Here is a 20,471-nt window from a genome sequence, read left to right as displayed (position 1 = left end):
CTTCTTCCGAAGAGGAGAGGCGAAAAGGATCGGAGGACCAATATGCGGCGTGGTAAGTGTCCATGGTTCTTTTAATACGAAATGGTACACATGAACAACTGAATACAAAAACAGTAAACGTGGAATGACCGAAACCCAAAACAGTACCGTGTGGTAAAAAACACAGACACGGAAACAAACACCCACAAACACACCGTGAAACCCAGGCTACCTAAGTATGATTCTCAATCAGAGACAACTAATGACACCTGCCTCTGATTGAGAACCATACTAGCCCGAAACATAGAAATACCCAAATCATAGAAAAACAAACATAGACTGCCCACCCCAACTCACACCCTGACCATACTAAATAAATACAAAACAAAGGAAATAAAGGTCAGAACGTGACAACTATTGCACAAATGTAACTGCTACATACAAAAATATCAGGTCGTCAGAAAATTACAAAAACAAAAGACCATACTTACATTTATAAAACACTGCTTTAAAAGTTACGTGCGTGCGGAAGGAGTTTAATAGACTTTACCGAAGATATTCGCTTCACTCGCTAGAGATGCATTTCCAATCCAGACTTGAAAAACGTCAGCTCGATCTCAAATACTAAAGCTGACCCCATCAACCTCTTCCTCTGTAAAGGAAAAAAGATAAACAAAAGACAAAAAAAACTATATATTATAAATGGTACATGTTTCGGCTACCTCAGTCAGTCACTTCAAATTCTAGCATTAGTGCCAGAGGGTCGGTAGGTAGTGTAACAATAATTTGGTTCATTTGTTACAAAACTGGGTGGATGGTCATTTATAGTCTCAAAGCTATACATAGTCATCAGTATTTTATACATTTGTTAATTTGACTGATAATCAAATGAAATAAGATTCTATCCACATCCTCTGTCCCGTTGTCGCAACATGTTTTATGTTTCAACCAAAAACTCTTGTCTCAGGCAGTGAAAACTTGTAAATTATCATAATTTGCAAACAGGATTCGGATTTGTGCCACTTAAGTCATGAAAGTTATGTAACAATGTTTACAAGAAACCTTCCATTGAAACCACAATCTAAATGTAGTAAGTGATTTATATTTTCAACCAAGGAAGTGGACCTACCATAGAGGCCTTCTATCTCCATGCATTAAGTGATAGACAGGCAGGGCAGTCACAGGAGGGATGTTGTTGTATACACTCAAACTCTACTCGGAGAAAATCAATGCATAATTAACTACTACTTACTTCCTCGAAGAGATAAAATGAAGTTCCTCACATGAACTCAGCTAAACTGTTTGTACTGCGTAGATCTTTTTCAGATTGGATTCACACTCCCTTGAAATGACCTAAAAGAGAACAAGCGGCTTCTGGAAATCAAGCCCATTCCCAAACACAGATGTTTACCAAAGCCTGTATCAAAGTAAGACGTTCCTTGGGCACATTGGAGCTGCATTGATACTAGACATGGCACACTGTTAGCCATATCTATACATGACACATTCAAGGATGTGATAAGGAATTCAACATAGAAAATCAGGGGAAAAAGTGGGTAGGTCAATATCTATGGTTTATGATTAGAGGATGATGCAGATCCCGCATTATGAACATGAACCATGAAAAAACCTTCTCTCTGCATTTTGACTGCAATTATGCAAATGGTATGGTAAACAAGGCTATCTGCTGAACTTCGATTAAAATGTACAGACCTTGAACAGCTGACTTTTCCAATAAAGGAGTCCAGAAGTCACATGATGTTAAGGTTGCCTTTACACACACATTTGACCTAGTTTGGCTGACACCTAACTCAAAGTCCTCCTGAGTTCAGTCTGAAAAGGCTCCTTGATGTTTTCTGCATGATTCATCGATAATGAAGGGGGCTGTGCTTTTTACAGGTTGGTTCTTCTGTGTTTTTCTCACTCAAACACCCACATGGACAGCCACACACCGCCACCGAGTGTTGCCCCCCTTTCAAATCTAAACAATGACAGGCCTCAACCACGAAGGAGTTTTAAGAGAACCAATCATAAACCAATCATCATCACAATTTCCGCGCAAATACTGCATTTACAATGATCTCCTGTCCAGACGAGTGTGTCACAGCTCTCCCTATGCTGTCAGTCACGTGTGCCATGTCAGCCAGGCTACTTTTGACCAAAGATTATCTATTATACTGACAAGATAGTCCAGTGACCTTTCTAACCATGGAAATACATGTCCTCAAAGATGGAAGGCATGTGGGAGGAGGCGAGAACAGGTGGAACCATTCTAGCCATTCAGAGGTCAGATATGAGTGTGAACAATAGGCACAACTGTGATATAAAGTCATTATTTTCAAAGTTGTGGAAATGCCATGTGTCCACTTATATCAGTGCATTCATAACCTAACCATTACGAAACTTTTATTCAAATAAGCCTCACGTAGCAAATTAGCTATTACATTTTTTGTTGACCAAATTCGACACTCTCTCATGGACCTCCATACAAAAATTCCTCACTTCGTGGTCTAATTTTCGTGGACAGATTTTGGACGGAATAAACCCTCTCGCTTCACCTGTTCCTCTCGGTTTTTACCCATCACATCAGATCTTTCCACAGATACAAGTATGCTATGTAGAACAAACATGCATCTGTAATATGTTGAATTAGAAATCATGTCGGCTCTAGATGAGGTATTTCTAGAAATTCTTGCAAATGTATAGAAATAAAAATAATGAAATGCCTTATTTACCTAAATATTCAGACCCAGTCTCTATGCGACTCGAAATTAAGCTCAGGTGCATCCTGTTTCCATTGTTAATCCTTGAGATGTTTCTACAACTTGATTGACTGGACATGATTTGGAAAGGCACACACCTGTCAATATAACGGGGAAGGGTGGCAAAACATTTCTGCAGCATTGAAGGTCCCCAAGAACACAGTAGCCTCCATTATTCTTAAATGGAAGAAGTTTGGAACCACCAAGACTCTTCCTAGTGCTAGCCTGCCCAGCCAAACTGAGCAATTGGGGGAGAAGGGCCTTGGTCAGGGAGGTGACCAAGAAACTGATGGTCACTCTGACAGAGCTCCAGAGTTCCTCTATGGAGATGGGAGAACCTTCCAGAAGTACAACATCTCTGCAGCACTCCACCAATCAGGCCTTTATGGTAGAGTGGCAAGGCGGAAGCCATTGGATGGTTAGCTAGCTTATGTTATAGGGCAAGAGCAATGCATTATTGTTCCAAAATAGTTTAGTTACACGTTCATGCTGGTCAAGGTAGCATAACATTAAAGTTAGCTAGCTAGTTGGGTGTAGGTATAACTTATGTGGAAGACCCTCTTTTCTTGTAGTTAGCTAGCAAGTTATGCAAGGCAGACACAGCAATTCTGTTGGTTGTCTTTCGGTGCATGTCTCACTCCTTTCATATCACAATGAATTGTGTTGCTGCTAGTTACATTTAAGTTGGTCGTTCGTGTATTTATGTTAATTGTCAAGCTAAAATGTCCACGGAGAGTGCAGGGGAAATGTTTGTTTGTGTTTTGTTATGTTTTTCCTTTCATCTTAGTCAATGTGAATATCATTTTGAGATGGATTTGTGAGGTTGTTCTGTCTTCACCTGCAGATTTGTACCCGTAGGAACAGCCATTTTTTTGTTTTGTGTGCAAAATCTAACTATTTTAGTGAAACCGCTCGGTGTAGCGCCTAAAATGGTTTGCCTCTTTCATGTTCGCCCCCACTCAATTATGTATATAAACCCTGGATTGCTGATGCCATGTAATGTATCAGTCCAATTCATTCCTATGGTGAATTCTACTAGTGTTTCAATTTAGTGGATTTAAAGGACAAAATTACAGGTATTTAAGTATTTTTTGTTGTAGTGGGGACAGTAAGATTATAACTTTTTTTAAAGATACTTAGGACATGTTTTATGTTTAGCTCACATAATATAATTTACAAGTATGCATTAAGGTGTCTGTAATAGAATAAACAAATGTTGACATAAATGCAGTTCTATAGCTTCAAAATATGTTTTACAAATGGTGGAGGGTGCCAAGATGGAGGAATAGTGTCTTCAAAACAGTAATCTAGTGAAGGAATGTAGGCTGCTGTATCGCATTGGTAAAAATCAAGACTGTTCTCAGGGCAGGTCTGCCGGTTTTGTGTCGCAGAAGTTACTTTTTGGAGCAGGTTTGGAGAATGTTAGGAGAATCAATGTGTCAGGTTAGGATAATTACCGTGGCAGGTTAGGAGAATTAGGTTAAGATAAGGAAAAGGGTTAGGGTGAGCAAAAATGCAAAATTGTCCAAGGCGCGACTTTAACAAATCTAACTGTTAAGATGGCGGTGAAGATGATGGCTGACGTTTTACATGCCTGTAACCAATTGTGCTATTTTGTTCTTTTTTTGCATTGTTTGCAACTTGTTTTTTAAACTTATTTTGTACATAATGTTGCTGCTACTGTCTCTTATGACCGGAAATAACTTCTGGACATCAGAACTGGGATTACTCACCACGAACTGGAAGAATCTTTTTCCTTTAACGTGTTCGATGAGAGAGGTATACTGCTCTCCCTGGAACAGGCCCAGATCCCCATCATTTGCGTGAAGAAAAGATGGAGGAAAAGAGGTTGCAGATCGGGCTGTCTTTTGAGAATCCGTAGGTGAGCGAGTAAACTCCCACTGCCATCAATTCTACTTGCTAACACGCAATAATTGGAAAATAAAATTGATGACCTACGATTACGATTATCCTACCAACGGTACATTAAGAACTGTAATATCGTATGTTTCACCGCGTCGTGGCTGAACACTGACACAGATAATATAGAGTTGGAGGGATTTTCAATGCACCGGCAGAACAGTCGCTCAGTCTTTGCTCTTTATCGACCCAGACGTTCGTTCTAAATTTTCCATTGCCATACTGGCTTACTTGCTAGCTAGCCAACTACAGTTAACTTACAGTCACGTCAAAAAGCACAGCCAGAATAATATCAAAGTAGCCGCATTTGCATTTGTTAATGAAGCACGATTTCACCTGGCATAGAATATATGCTCACTCGTTAGGTCACTATTATTCAGAGGAGCTAGCCAACAACACAACTAACACAATCACTTCAACCTGAAGCTGGAAACACTGCAAACTAGCTGCACTTCATTTCATTTTACCTCTTTTAAAATGTAAATTTCTATGTATATATCCATAAAAATGATGCCAGCTGATTCCTGATTTCGACTGGCTGAGAAACGCTGCCTGCATCTCGTTCCGACTCCCGACACATTCATTGCTATGGGACAGCTGGAGATTGAATTTCAATATAGAAACAATTTTATACTGTCAGAGACAGACAGCAAGCAGATCTCCTCTGTTGAAAACTAAATGTTAGTCTAAAAGAAATGTGAGATAATGATTAGATGCTTTTTATAGTATATGTATAAATTGCTTGGCTGGGCTGAAGAGGCAATGGATTGCGCAGTCAGATGGAACAGAGTAAATAGGAATTTTAAAATCAGATTTAGCCGGTGGTAACTTGTGGAATAGACAGCGGCTGGAATGTGGTTTTAACCAATCAGCATTCAGGATTAAACCCACCTCTTATATAAAAAAGGATAAAAAACGCTACAAAAATGTGGAACTTCTAGGCTTGAACGGTACGCACATGTTGAAAACAAGCTAGCTAACAGTGTACATGGCTAACAGGAAAAGAACTAGCACAGATAACCAAGTTTTCATGCTAACTTGTTAAGGTTAAAACAACCATAATACACTTCACATTATGACAAACTACATGTTGTACATTAGTTCATACATATTTCGTGACAGTTTGGTCGTAATTATATCAAAAGAAAGTGACATTAACTGGGAAAAGGAGCGGGAGAAGCATTTTCAACCTACCATTAATTTCATCAGCATGAAACAGTCGGGGGAAATGGTGTGCACAAATAATACAGCAGCTAGGGTGCAATACCGTCATCCAACCACACGATTTCTGTCAAGTACCTCTGAATGAAAGCTGTCAATATGAATAATTGAAACTATAAGACATATTCAAACATGAACTCAGTAACATGTATTCAAAGCTTATGAAACAAATTTTGGCGAACTTAAAACAGGATATATTTTCTTTTTCTGTTACACGTACAAGGTGGGAGGCCATATAAAACACCATGGAGTCTTCAGGAGGACCATTCATTCCCTCAACCCTTTTGACAACCATCTACATATGAAATGCTCTGGAGAGCCCTGACTTTGGCAACCCAATTCTCTTTCGACCTAGTCGGGCACAATTGCAACACTTCACAAGTTTATCATATCAAAATTATCTTATTTTCCACAACTTCCACATATCGACTTCTCCTACACATACTTGACACATGTCCAAAAGCCATACAGTGAATACAATGCATCGGTGCATGGCACGAACGGTCTGTCATGGTGATTCACATTACCCAAATGCACCTGGTAGAGAGGGACTCCGTACAACAAAAGGGACTCCGTAAAACAAAAAAAATAACAGACTCTTTACTTTCACTCCTTTCTCAACACGATTCATCCGACGTGCATCAACCACTCCAGGGATACTCTTCATTTGTGCAACAACGACTTCCCACGAGATGCCATTTATTACCCCCGTTACAGGTGCCCTACACTACAGCAACGCACGACATGGCATATTTCTAGAATCGGATAGCATTGCTTGCTGTTTGGGGTATTAGGCTGGGTTTCTGTACAGCACTTTGAGATATCAGCTGATGTACGAAGGGCTATATAAATAAATTTGATTTGATTTGATTTGATGTGCTCTTTCTGTTCCTCCGACTAACAACAGAAATAAAAAAGGCCACTTCTCGTGGTCCTTGCAGCTTTGACTTTACCCGCCACTTCTTCCACCAGGTTGGGATATCAAAATGGTTCCTCAGCCTCCCGGGTGGCACAGTGGGTCTAAGGCACTGCATCGAAGTGCTAGCTGTGCCACCAGAGACTCTGGGTTCGAGCCCAGGCTCTGTCGCAGCCGGCCGCGACCGGGAGGTCCATGGGGCGACGCGTAATTGTCCTGGCGTCGTCCGGGTTAGGGAAGGCTTGGCAGGTAGGGTTATAATTGTCTCATCGTGCACTAGCTACTCCTGTGGCGGGCAGGCGCAGTGCACGCTGACCAGGTCGCTAGGTGCACGGTGTTTCCTCTGACACATTGGTGGCCGGGTTGGATGCGCGCTGTGTTAAGAAGCAGTGCAGCTTCGTTGGGTTGTGTTTCGGAGGACGCATGGCTCTCGACCTTCGTCTCTGAGACAAGATAGTAACTACTAACAATTGGATACCACGAAATTGGGGAGAAAAAAAGGGCTAAAAAAATACAAATAAATACATTTGATACTTCATTCAGGTGGTCATCTTTAAAAAAAAACGTACTCCTACAAAATAATATGGGACTTTAGCAGAACGCAAAGGTTTTTTTTCCAAAACAACTTCAAAAACAAATTCTTTATCAGCCCATTTTAAATTATTATCAAACCATGCCTGATGCTTGTTGTCAGAAGCATGCTTGTTGATAGATTCCCAGTGGAAATCTAATGATCTTTAGGTCTATATTGTTGATGAATAGGTATATGAGAAACGACTCTGCGACTCTGGACAAAGCGGATACGGTATAGTATAGGCCGTTTATTCAAGAGTAATGATATCTGGCAATTCGTGCGGCACGGCCCCGTTTCGTCAAGTTCTTATGCGAACTATTGGGGGAAAAAAGACCGGACACATATCGGACAGTTCATTTTATACATTGAAATGACGTAGGCAGATTCTGGTAGTCCTGGCTTCTGGGTAGGTTGCTTGTAGATGATAGACAGTCTCCTCCAGCCTGGTGCACTTCATTACAATATGAGTAGGTCTAGTAGGCTGCAGCATGTTGCAAGAGATGTATGCCTAATTTGACCTGGGGTTTAGGCATCCTTTTTTTTGGCACTTTAGGCCATATAGGCCTACCTAACTCAGTGTTTATTGGGCCTACATTAAGAAAAAATATTTAAAAAACAACAGTCAATAAAAGTCACATCATATAATAACTGGCTGTTATTGCTCTATCCTAACTGCAGGCAAATAATAGCATTCCCTAATAATTGCATTCCCTAAATGCCACTGGCACAGTTTGAGAGCTGTCCCATAGATGTTTAGTTTGGTGAAGTTCTCTAAAGTTGAATAACATATAGCAACTTTGCACAAAATAAGTACTATACAACATGAAGAGAGGTGCATTCCATAAGCTGTGAAACGGTAAGGGCCATGCTTTCTCCTCTAACCTTTACATACACTTCGTCAGTCACATAGGGTTATAGGTCACTGGTCACATGTACAGTATACAGGTAGTCTCATTGACTGTATAGGGCCTGTATAGCGCTGCTATAACATCCTATATTCTTCATGGAAGGCTTTCCACTAGATGCTGGAACATTGCTGCAGGGATTTGCTTCCTTTCAGCCACAAAAGCATTAGTGAGGACGGGCACTGATGTTGGGTGAATAGGCTTGGCTCGCAGTCAGCGTTCCAATTCACCCCAAAGGTGTTTGATGGGATTTAGGTCAGGGCTCTGTGCAGGTCAGTCAAGTTCTTCCACACTGATCTCGAAAAAAACATATTTTTTCATTTTTTCTTAATGTACTTTTACCCCTTTTTTGTGATATACAATTGGTAGTTACTGTCTTGTCCCATCGCTGCAACTCCCCTACAGACTCGGAAGAGGTGAAGGTTGAGACCCATGCGTCCTCCGAAACATGACCCTACCAAGACACACTGCTTCTTGACACACTACTCGCTTAACCCAGCCGCACCAATGTGTCGGAGAAAACACCATCCAGCTGACGTCTGAAGTAAGCTTGCAGGCACCCGGCCCTCCACAAGGGGTCACTAGAGCACGATGGTACAAGGAAAACCCGGCCGGCCAAACCCTCCCCTAACCCGGATGACGCTGGGCCAATTGTGCGCCGCCTCATGGGTCTCCCGGTCAAGGCCGGCTGTGATACAGCCTGGAATCGAACCCAGGTCTAGTGATGCTTCAAGCACTGAAATCCAGTGCCTTAGACCGTTGCCCCACTCGTGAGGCCCGACAAACCATTTCTGTATGGACCTCGCTTTGTGCAAGGGGGCATTGTCATGCTGAAACAGGAAAGAGCCTTCCCCAAACTGTTGCCACAAAGTTGGAAGCACATAATCATCATGTATGCTGTAGTGTTAAGATTTGTCTTTTTACTGGAACTAAAGGGCCTAGCCCGAACCATGAAAACAGCCCCAGACCATTATTCCTCCTCCACCAAACTTTACAGTTGGCATTATGCATTGGGGCAGGTAGCATTCTCTTGGCATCCGCCAAACACAAATTTGTCCATCGGACTGCCAGATGGTGAAGCGTGATTCATCACTCCAGAGAACGCAAACCCTGCTCTAGAGTCCAATGGCGGCGAGCTTTACACACCACTCCAGCCAATGCTTGGCATTGTGCATGGTAATTTTAGGCTTGTGTGCGCTTGCTCGACCATGGAAACCCATTTCATGAAGCTCCCGACAAACAGTTCTTGTGCTGACGTTGCATCCAGGGGAAGTTTGGAAATCGGTAGTGAGTGTTGCAACCGTGGATAGAGAATTTTTATTCGCATCAGCACGCGGCGGTCCCGTTCTGTGAGCTTGTGTGGCCTTACACTTCACGGCTGACACGTTTTTTGCTCCTAGACATTTCCACTTCACAATAACACCTCGATCATACCTACAGCGTCATTGCGCAAAAATGGTACGCAGCATCATCTGGATAAATGTGCAACAAAAGTCCATTTCTGTCAAGTGTCTACGCATACAGTTTGACGCATACTGTATGTTTGATAAATCCAACCTATGCACTCCTTTGAACACAATGCTAGAAAGCAAACGCAGAGTTCCATTGGAAATCAATGTACTTCTGGTGTACCACAACGCAATGACACTATCGGTGTGATCGAGGCTAGACTACACTATACACTATTCCCCTGAAAACCGGATTAGGGGACTCTGCTCAGGTGTTTCTTTTATGCCTGCTATGATAGGCCCCATAGCTTATAACCTAACATAAACAAGTAGCCTGCGAAGGAGATAGACCCTCAATTAACCCCCCCCCCCCTCTCTCTCCCCCTCTCTCACTCCCCTGAGTAGGCTGATACCCCAAAACCAACACCTCCTTTGGCCACTTTCCTTACAGTTCTCTGCTGCCAATGACTTGAACGAATTGCAAAAATCACTGAAGTTGGAGACTTATATCTCCCTCACTAACTTTAAGCATCAATTGTCAGAGCAGCTTCCCGATCCCTGCAGCTGTACACAGCCCATCTGTAAATAGCCCATCCAACCAATTACCTACCTCATCCCATATTTGTTTTTTTTCCCGCTCTTTTGCACACCAGTATTTCAACTTGCGCATACTCATCTGCACATCTATCACTCCAGTGTTAATTGCTAAATTGTAATTACTTCGCCACTATGGCCTATTTTTTGCCTTACCTCCTTACTTAATTTGCACACACTGTATGCAGATTTTTCTATTGTGTTATTGACTGTAAGTTTGTTTATCCCATGTGTAACTGTGTTGCTGTTTTTGTCACACTGCTTTGCTTTATCTTGGCCAGGTCGCAGTTGTAAATGCGAACTTGTTCTCAACTGGCCTACCTGGTTAAATAAAGGTGAAAAAATATAAAAATACAGTACTGCATTTCTGTGACTCCTGCACTAAAATGCCTTGCCTGCAGAGGGCACTGGTCAATCACAGCTGTTAGATTTGTGTTACAACTCCATTGACATAATGCATACCGTTGCCACATATCATATTGTGCCATATTATGTGCATACAGTTTGTTAAATAAGATGGATATGTCTCTAACATATCACATATAATTGGTGATAGTAATATGTGGGCTTCTGTCTTATAGTTTTTCAAATGTTTAGGCTACAAAAATTGTTGGTAGTCTTATAGGCCTAGCCTACTTGGTAGTGCCAACTAATCATGTTGGCAAAGTTGTGTAAGCCTATCCTGCATATTGACCAGTCAAAATTGGACTGCATTTGGAAACATATGTGACTAATAAAGTAGAAACAGGAATAAAATCTTTCTAAGTAGACTACAATAGCCTACTGTTTGCTCCACTGGAAACAGATTCATCATCTATTCCACATTGGTTCGATGTAATTTCATTGAAACAACGTGGAAACAACGTTGATTCAACCAGTGTGTGCCCAGTGGGCTATGTCTGTTCAGGGGATAAGACTCATGGATCATCTGTAGTGACTTACTAAATAGTAAATGCAATCAGAAGAGTCATACACTTGGGTGAGATAGTAACTCAAACCCATGGGTCAATAGAAATATATCTCTGTGACCCTTGGTAGCATGTTCATAATGCACCTGTCCTGTGTGACTGTATGACTATGAATTCACACAATTACTTACAGTATATTTTTAAATTAGATGATGATCGTTGCATTTTAGGTTAGGTTGGTTGTATAAGACTGTGCCTTTAAAGCTGACTCAGCGTAAAAGTAACGGAGCCCCCCCCCCCGACCGAAACGATTGCATTTGACAAGGCTTTCTATAGGCTACATGAAAAAGCATGCCTGAGGAATGCATGAGACAGGATCCAATTATTGAATGAGTCCATGTATCGCAGAATAGTGTACACGCACAGGACAAACGTTTCCGTTTCTGATCTGAGGACGTGGATTACATCTCATCTATCTCGAGATTAGCCTCTGGCTGTTCAGTGTTGTCGGTCTCTACCTCATCCGATTCAACCTCGTTTGGCAACGTAAATAGTAGACATATTTTCCACAAATACAAACCAACGCGTATAGTTTATATACAACTGTTCTTTAATTCTGGATCTATCCATAAACCATGCCTTCGATTGAGCGGACTGAACAGTGGTTTGGCTATAGCCTACCATGCCCTATTAATTGCGTGCTGAAGTGATGATGACGGCCTGTCCCCCGTTTTATGTTTATTTCTTCCGCAAGACGAACGAGAACCTCTGCCATCAGTGGAAATGGAGATATTTTTTTGAAATTTGTGCCCATTAAACGGATCCTTTTAAAATGGTGTGTGCGAACACTGCTATCAGCAGAAAATGGAACTACGAACATGGGTGTATTTCATATTCGAAACGGACACTTGAGATGAAGGATTACAAGAAAAGCAATGTAAAACGGTGACTTCATTTTTCGATGGATATCAATTGCTTTTGTTAATCAGGCTATGCTTTAAACCCAGGAGAATAATTAATTATATTCTGAATAGGTTAAAACGCAGATTCTGTTTAACCTGAGGTATTTTTGACTTAAAACGTGCATCATGTACATTTTTTGCAGGGCAATTTTGATCAATCATTGATACTTCGACGAGAGGAAGCAGGACAACTTGATGTGCGAATATAGAATCAACGCGGCTTTGACAATAGCCTGGTTGCATAGATGGCAAATACAAGCGAGTTTGGGGAAAGCAATCCTTCACTACAGAATTATGCTATCACCGCCTCTGCGGTGAAACTGGCCTCGCTCGGTCTGATCATTTGCATGAGCCTTGTAGGGAATGTGGCGCTGTCCCTGCTGGTGCTGAAAGACAGCTCCCTTCAAAAGGCTCCGTATTATTTTCTACTTGATCTGTGCTTGGCAGATATAATACGGTCTACCGTGTGTTTCCCCTTTGTGATGATATCAATCAATAACGGTTCCACCTGGACATACAGCATTATAAGTTGTAAGATTATTGCTTTCATGTCAGTCCTTTTTTGTTTCCATGTAGCGTTTCTGCTCTTCTGCGTCAGTGTCACCAGATACATGGCGATAGCACACCACCGGTTTTATTCCAAACGAATGACATTATGGACATGTGTGGCAGTGATTTGCATGGTCTGGACCCTCTCTGTCGCTATGGCTTTCCCCCCTGTATTCGACGTTGGCACCTACAAATTCATCCATGAGGAGGAACAATGCATTTTCGAGCACCGATACGTGAAAGCAAACGATACCCTGGGCTTCATGTTGATGCTGGCTGTCATCGTGGGAACAACCCACGTTGTTTACATAAAGATGCTGTGTTTCGTTTATGACCACCGCAAGATGAAACCCGCTCAGCTGGTCCCAGCTATAAGCCAAAACTGGACCTTCCACGGGCCAGGTGCAACTGGGCAGGCAGCTGCCAATTGGATTGCAGGATTTGGACGTGGCCCCACCCCACCAACATTAGTGGGCATCAGGCAAGCCTCGCATAATGGAAACAGGCGGCTGCTTGTCTTGGATGAATTTAAAATGGAGAAACGCATAGGGAAAATGTATTACATGATAACTCTGGCGTTTCTTCTCTTCTGGGCCCCGTACATTGTTGCTTGCTACCTTCGAGTTTTTGTCAAGGGAGGCACCATTCCACAGGTCTACCTGACTGCGGCGGTGTGGATGACGTTCATTCAGGCGGGGGCGAATCCCATTATTTGTTTCATATTCAACAAGGAGCTGAGGATCCGTCTCAGAGCTTGTTTCCCGTGTTGTCTCAGCACACAGACGCCTATGTCTATGGAGCCTTACTGTGTCATCTGATAGGTTCAACTGTTGTTTTAGACAAGGGAAAACGAACAGAACTGTCATGTTGGTATTAAAGCCTATAGGTGATATTTCTCAGTCGCTCTGCTTGCCCAATTTTTCCACATATGTTGAAGGCCACATTTTGTGATTTGCACATACAGAAAGTGTATAAAGTTTCCAATCTTGATTTCAAATACTAATAATTTAGCATATTTTATGAATCTCATTAGTATTTTCTTTGAGTATAGCCTAGGCCTATGTCAACCCTGTGAGAAAGACATATGACGTGTGTAATATTCTGTAAAGCTATTTTGTTGCTTTATTCTGAACAAACCAAAAAAAATGACTTTGTATCTTTCAGAAAATCGTAGAATTATTTGTGTGGAGAAAGTGTTAACTCACTTTTACAGTAATTTGCAAATACATGTTCTTCCTGGATGTTGACATGATCTGGTGATACAAATGCATCCCTTGTACATTCCCTGTAAAATAGACAAATCATTTGTTTTTCTATGGACAATGACCATGGGACTCTAAAAGAAGAAAAGTGTCAGTGCTACAGAGAGGTGTTTGCAATGTTTGGACTTCTGAGTAAATAAACAACAAATGAATGATGAGTATTGCTTTGATTCTGTACTACACAATAAGCAAATGGTTATTGGACAGTATCTGTTCAGTTACAATACAAAAACCATATGGGAACATCCATTTCCAATCGTCATCCACAAACCCAATTACTTTCAGCTTACCATATTGTTTGTGTATTGTAGCCCTTTCTGTACTGTAGCACAAATTATGTGGTGTATTACCCTGAAACAAGAATATGATTATACGCAAATCATGTTATTTTAGTATTACTACTTTATTCCATGCTGTAAGGCGAAATACGACCATTATTTGTATACCATAGTATTTAACTGGCCTTAGGAAGTTTGTGGTCCTGAAAAAGAAGTGCAGTAAGAGTCCAGTTTTCCTCTGATTGCACACTCCATTCTTCTGATAAGACTAACTAGCCAACATGTTATTTTTTTTAAATATATTTCACCTGTATTTAACCAGGTAGGCCAGTTGAGAACAAGTTCTCATTTACAACTGGCCAAGAACAACAACACAGAGTTACACATAAACAAACGTACAGTTAACAACACAATATAAACATCTATGTACAGTGTGTGCAAATGTAGAAGATTAGGGAGGTAAGGCAGTAAATAGGCCATAGAGGCAAAATATTTACAATTTAGCATTAACACTGGAGTGATAGATGTGCAGATGAGGATGTGCAAGTAGAGATACTGGGGTGCAAAAAGATAAATAACAATATGGGGATGAGGTAGTTGGGTATGCTATTTACAGATTGGCTGTGTACAGGTACAGTGACCGTTAAGCTGCTCTGACAGCTGACGCTTAGTTAGAGAGAGGACATGCACCTCGCAGTATGTAAAAAAGCCAACAGTGTATAATAGTCATTATTTGGATCACTGCTCGTCTCTGTTACAGCCATGTAAATGAAAATCTGTCAGCTAATTGGAGTCCTTAATCTTTGTAGCCCGGTTCACCTCCCTATGGGGAATTGGGATAGAGTGGGAGTTGCTTAGCTCTTGTTTCTGTGCAGAGCCATCGCAGTATACCTACAGTACACCCTCCCTCCCTGGCCTGGCCTCACTGCATTCATAACCATCACAACATGCCTGCCTCATACTGACATCTGCTCTGCTCCACTCCCAGCATGTACATACAAGGCTATCAGCAGAATCTCTGTGGCTTCTGAGATACTGAATCTTACTCACCGTTGAATTCTCTCATGAAATACCATTTCAGGTCAAGCATTTTTTTAATGCAACAGTTCTGCCCCAGTAGTACTCTCTCTGCCTCTTTGCTGTGCTCATGAAAAAATGTTGCAGAGCCTGTACACGGCCATATTGTTGACCCCACATCTGCTGCTGTTATTTACTTTTCATCCCTAGAGTAAGTTAGGGTGAAATCTGTGTTATTGCATAGAGTTTATGATGCCCTTGTCTGAATATACCTACATTGAAATGGCAAGGCTCAGTGACCACATTGTATGTGCTAGTGTACTCCCAGTGAGCACCATCCATGGACGTCTAAAATACATCATTTTGATCACTGGACTGTGGATGAGCTCCAATATTTGGGCCATTTGGGAGATTGACCCGTTAAGATGCTAATCTATATCAATACTGAGAAAGTAGTTTGAAATGTAACTAGAGCTGAATAACACAGATTCCCATGAATAAATAATTAGATTAAGATGAGTCAACGAACGCTGGTCCCCTTAACCATTGGACAAATCTAATTATAGCTTTGCGCTTTGAATGAATGCACTGTAAAATGTAGCCTGACAATGAGAGATTTTCAGAGCTGTCTATTATTACAGAGAAAACTCTTTCTTTTGCTGATGTCAGAGGAGAATAGAACTTTCTGTTTTAACCTTTAAATTCCCAAACTCTTTCAATTCAACTACAATGTTAGTGAAGTGCGGCTCAGTTATTTTCGAATATGCTTTGGGCCCAGAGGTTTTCCTGCTCACACAGCCTGACCAGTAAAAACTGTGGGCCACCAGAAGCATGGTATAGGGTGATGTGCGTGCCCTAGTTGCAGATAACAGAAAGGAACGTGCTCCTTCAATGAAATGACCCCTTGATTGCATTTCCTTCCTGTCTCCCTAGAGATGATATTTAAGCGTAGTATTAAAGTATAATGACTCTACGTTAACGTAGAGTGTTCATCATGACGTTGAGGAAGTCTGACCACGCATCTGTATTAAGAAACGTTCAAATACACTTGATAGAGGTACATGATTAGACACTTTTCCTATTTATTTGAATTGCATTTATTCCCCAAAAACAAGTCCAGTGATTGAATGGCAGGTCCCACCACCACCAATAACAACAACAACAGCATAATGCACATAAGGTCCAGTCGCATACAGTACAATACAACAACACGGTAGAGACAAAATGTCCTTTGGACGTCACACACTGTTAGTGGCCATTCACAATAGTAAGCAGAGTAGCTCTTTTTGAAATGAGTTCTGTCTGTCTTTCACGAACAAACCCGAAAGGATTTTTATTCCATATCGGTTTAAACATAATTATGCAGATAATTAACGTTCACGTTTGTAAAGTCGCAAAGCTGTGAAACTGTATATTTCGTGGACCTATGTACAGATCCAGTCGTTGTTCTTGTTTGATTTGGAATGGCACTAGATACCATCAGCATTTACAGTGGGCATATTTTGTTTATTGTGAAGTCCAGAATCTTAAAAGGGTCATCCTTAGTTGCTACATCCATTTTGGACTTATAAATGAATGATATGTATCCATTGATTCTTGAAGAATATACGTATAAATGCCTCATGAGCTTAGCTCAACTGTAGTACCCATCAAAACCCCAAATATAAGTTTGTTTTACTCCAATGTTTGTAAACAAGGTAAATGTAAAACTACAATTTTGATATCATGGATTGTCAGTCCTTGCATCCATAGTGTAGTCTATGGATTTGAGAGTGGTTGCAATTCTCCAGCCCCATTCCTCAACTTTTTACTGAAACTGTGGCGGGGTGTCAACTGTTAATGTTTCAATTAAGGATTGCAGCTATAAGAAGGGAGAGCAAATTGTTATTTTCAAATATAATTCAACCTGAAAATGTCTATATGTTATCTTTAATACATATAATGGAAACAGTATTTTAAAAACTAAGGCAGACCTAGAAAATGACTATCAGCACTTCCCGTGGTTGTCCTCAGAGGTAGTAGTCTGAGTAGTTGTACGGTGAAAGACATTTTGATTTGCCCTCTGATGTGGTGATGCATGCCAAATGTGGCACACATGGACATGTGTGATGTAGTCTTGTGCCAATGAAGGGAACCTGGAAACAAAGACAGAAATTCATACTGTGAACAAAATGTTACACCTTAGAGACAAAAGTCAGTCCATACTTTGTAAGGAAATCAGGACTCTTTCTGCTGCTCCAATAGAAATTAAGTGGAGACGGAGGTATTGATTAGTGAGATATGGTGTGAGGTAATACAGAGAAGAGACGATGTACAAAACTTGGCCCACCTTGTGACTCATGGGGTGGCACTCGTCTCCCTTCTGTCCTATAGGGGCACACATCCTTAGGCTCCTGATCCACAGACTGACCGCACAGCACATCCCCTCTCCACACTGCAAGTCCTTCACACAGGCCTGGAGAGATTACACACCATTTTATAGAGTTGAATTGAAAGATGGAAAAAAAAAGCTTTAGAGAAAACTGAGAAGCATTAAAAGTGACTTTGTATTTTTTCCAAATACTGCTCAGTATAAGCCAAACCCTTTGTACAGATATTGATATATTTTTGGAATGTTTGGCGCTGCTATATAATATGGAGGTTATCGCAAGCTATTTATTTTTTAAAAAGGATCCTGAAATTGCTCAGAGGGATATGAACAACTTGAGTGACTGCTCTCACTTTGAATGAAATGAAGGATTGAGATGAGGGAAAGAGGGGATGATTGAATGTGACAATCTGGGAGGAGAATCTGTTTCTGTTTCATGGTTGCTTGTTTTTACCTCAAGTCATATTAGCATCCCTATATGCCTGCACTGTTCTGGCACTTTTTTCGTTTTTCATCTATTATATTTCATCCTCAAATTAGATTCCACATTGTCATTGGTGCTGATAAAACAACTTATGCCCAGCTTTAGACAATTCTGCTAAAAACTATAGATTGTTATAAATAGAACAGTGTCACTACACAAATAGCAAACAGGTTGCATGGCACCCGAAGTACTGTGCAACAATGCGTACCTGCGTAGTACTGCCTCTGCAAAAGCTTCGCTTTAGTTATAAAACTAGGACCACTAATATATTAAAACCTTTTTCCTAGTTAAATCCATATTCAAGGAACATGAATTGTCCAAATTATTCCATATAGATGGGTATAGATACAGTATGTTGGAGACATTGAAAAAATATTTTTTCCCCATATTATCTGACACTGGTTCGCCCAGAAGGAACTATTGTGGTTACACAGTTTAAAATGTTAACTTAAAAGACAATAATTGTGCTCTACTACATGGGTTGCTAAGGCAATCTCACAGCTGGCTAACCTCACATTGATTGAAAAGATACTTCTACTTGCTGCAACATAACGCAAACAGTTCTTCTCTGGGTATAGCCAGGCTTGAACTGATAATGACATTCTGACATGAAACATGCTGTTATACAGACTGTAACTTCATTGTTTCTTCATCAGAGGCTTCTCATGGCACTCTGAGATCATTTACCCCCTGTTATCATTTCCATTTTGGATCAATTATGATAATTATTTCATATTCAACCAAATCAAGCTTACCATAACAAAATATGAAGTTTCTATAGTATCATCTATTCATAACTCGGTTGGCTTCTAGAACCTGTTCGCTTACACTTACCCCTGTGATGACTGCTGAGGACCCATGGGACACAAGCAGTAGGCAGAATAGCAGGGAGCAGCTGAACCGCATTGTGAAGCAGAAAAGTTCTCCAGCTCCTGTGTTCTCCAGGGTGAAAGAGATGGTCTGCTGTGCGTTCCTACGTGTGTATGTGTGCGTTAGATGGACTTGGAAAGAGAGGTGGCCTCCAAAGTCTGGTGTTGAGGACAGAGAGAGGTTTATAAACCCAGCCAGCCATTCCATCTAAATGAGTCACCAGCATCGCCTCCGGAGAAAAAAAGAGAAGCCCAAGGTAAAGCTCAACACGACAATATCCTTCTGGCATTTTTTTTATGTTGATGCCAATTCTTCCTGTTCTTTTCCACCATTATCATACCCTTTGAGTGATCTCAAGCCTGTAGTTGTGTTGTCATCCTTGAGCAGAAGATTCAGCATTCATACAGTATATATATTTCTATGAAATATACATTTCCACTTTACAAGTCATAAGCAATCAAATATACACTACTACTGCTTGTCGGAGATCTCATTCCAAAATCATGGGCATTAATATGGAGTTGGTCCCCCCCTTTACTGCTATAACAGCCTCCACTCTTCTGGGAAGGCTTTCCACTAGATGTTGGAACATTGCTGTGGGGATTTGCTTCCATTCAGCCACGAGCATTAGTGAGGTTGAGCACTGATTTTGGGCGATTAGGCCTGGCTCGCAGTCTGCGTTCCAATTCATCCCAAAGGTATTCGATGAAGTTGAGGTCAGGGCTATGTGCAGGTCAGTCAAGTTCCACACCGATCTTGACAAACCATTTCTGAATGGACCTCGCTTTGTGCACGGGGGCATTGTCATGCTGAAACAAGAAAGGGCCTTCCCCAAATTGTTTCCACCATGTTGGAAGCACAGAATCATCTAGAATGTCATTGTATGCTGTAGCATTAAGATTTGCCTTCACTGGAACGAAGGGGCCCAGAGTACGAACCAGAGTACGAACCATGAAAAACAGCCCCAGACCATTATTCCTCCTCCACCAAACCTTACAGTTGGTACTATGCATTCGGGCAGGTAGCGTTCTCCTGCCATCTGCTAAACACAGACTGCTAGATGGTGAAGTGGGATTCATCCTTCCAGAGAATGCTTTTCCACCGCTCTGAGTCCAATGGCGGAGAACTTTACACCACTCCAGCCGACGCTTGGCATTGTGCATGGTGATCTTAGGCTTGTGTGTGGCTGCTTGGCCATGGAAACCCATTTCATGAAGCTCCTGATGAACAGTTATTTTACTGACGTTGCTTCCAGTGGCAGTTTGGAACTCAGTAGTGAGTGTTGCAATGGAGGACAGAGAATTTCTACAAGCTACGCGATTCAGCACTCAAATCAAATCAAACTTTATTTGTCACATGCGCCGAAGACAACATGCGCCGAAGACAACCTTACCACGAAATGCTTACATTCAAACCAACACTGCAGTTCAAGAAAGAGTTAAGAAAATATTTAC

The 20,471-nt window shown here is 41.3% G+C and overlaps 2 protein-coding genes across 2 annotated transcripts; one reads left to right on the top strand and one right to left on the bottom strand.

Annotated features, from left to right (window-relative positions):
* Positions 1-11,546: 11,546 nt before the first annotated feature.
* LOC109890171 (probable G-protein coupled receptor 173) lies at positions 11,547-14,158 on the top strand. The gene has a single exon (XM_020482144.2). It carries the CDS (start codon positions 12,435-12,437, stop codon positions 13,554-13,556), a length of 1,122 nt encoding a protein of 373 aa, XP_020337733.1. The 5' UTR covers positions 11,547-12,434; the 3' UTR covers positions 13,557-14,158.
* Positions 14,159-16,382: 2,224 nt separating this feature from the next.
* On the bottom strand, positions 16,383-19,160 carry prok2 (prokineticin 2). The gene is made up of 3 exons (XM_020482141.2): positions 18,982-19,160; positions 17,625-17,750; positions 16,383-17,430 (listed from the first exon to the last, which is right to left on the bottom strand). The coding sequence occupies exons 1-3, from the start codon at positions 19,051-19,053 to the stop codon at positions 17,305-17,307; spliced, it is 324 nt and encodes a 107-aa protein (XP_020337730.1). The 5' UTR covers positions 19,054-19,160; the 3' UTR covers positions 16,383-17,304.
* Between the last annotated feature and the right edge of the window lie 1,311 nt (positions 19,161-20,471).

This window comes from Oncorhynchus kisutch, linkage group LG5, assembly GCF_002021735.2.
Source record: "Oncorhynchus kisutch isolate 150728-3 linkage group LG5, Okis_V2, whole genome shotgun sequence".
NCBI lineage: Eukaryota > Metazoa > Chordata > Actinopteri > Salmoniformes > Salmonidae > Oncorhynchus > Oncorhynchus kisutch.
The sequence above is the reverse complement of the archived record's forward strand: the minus strand, read 5'-3'. Positions and strand labels throughout refer to the sequence as shown.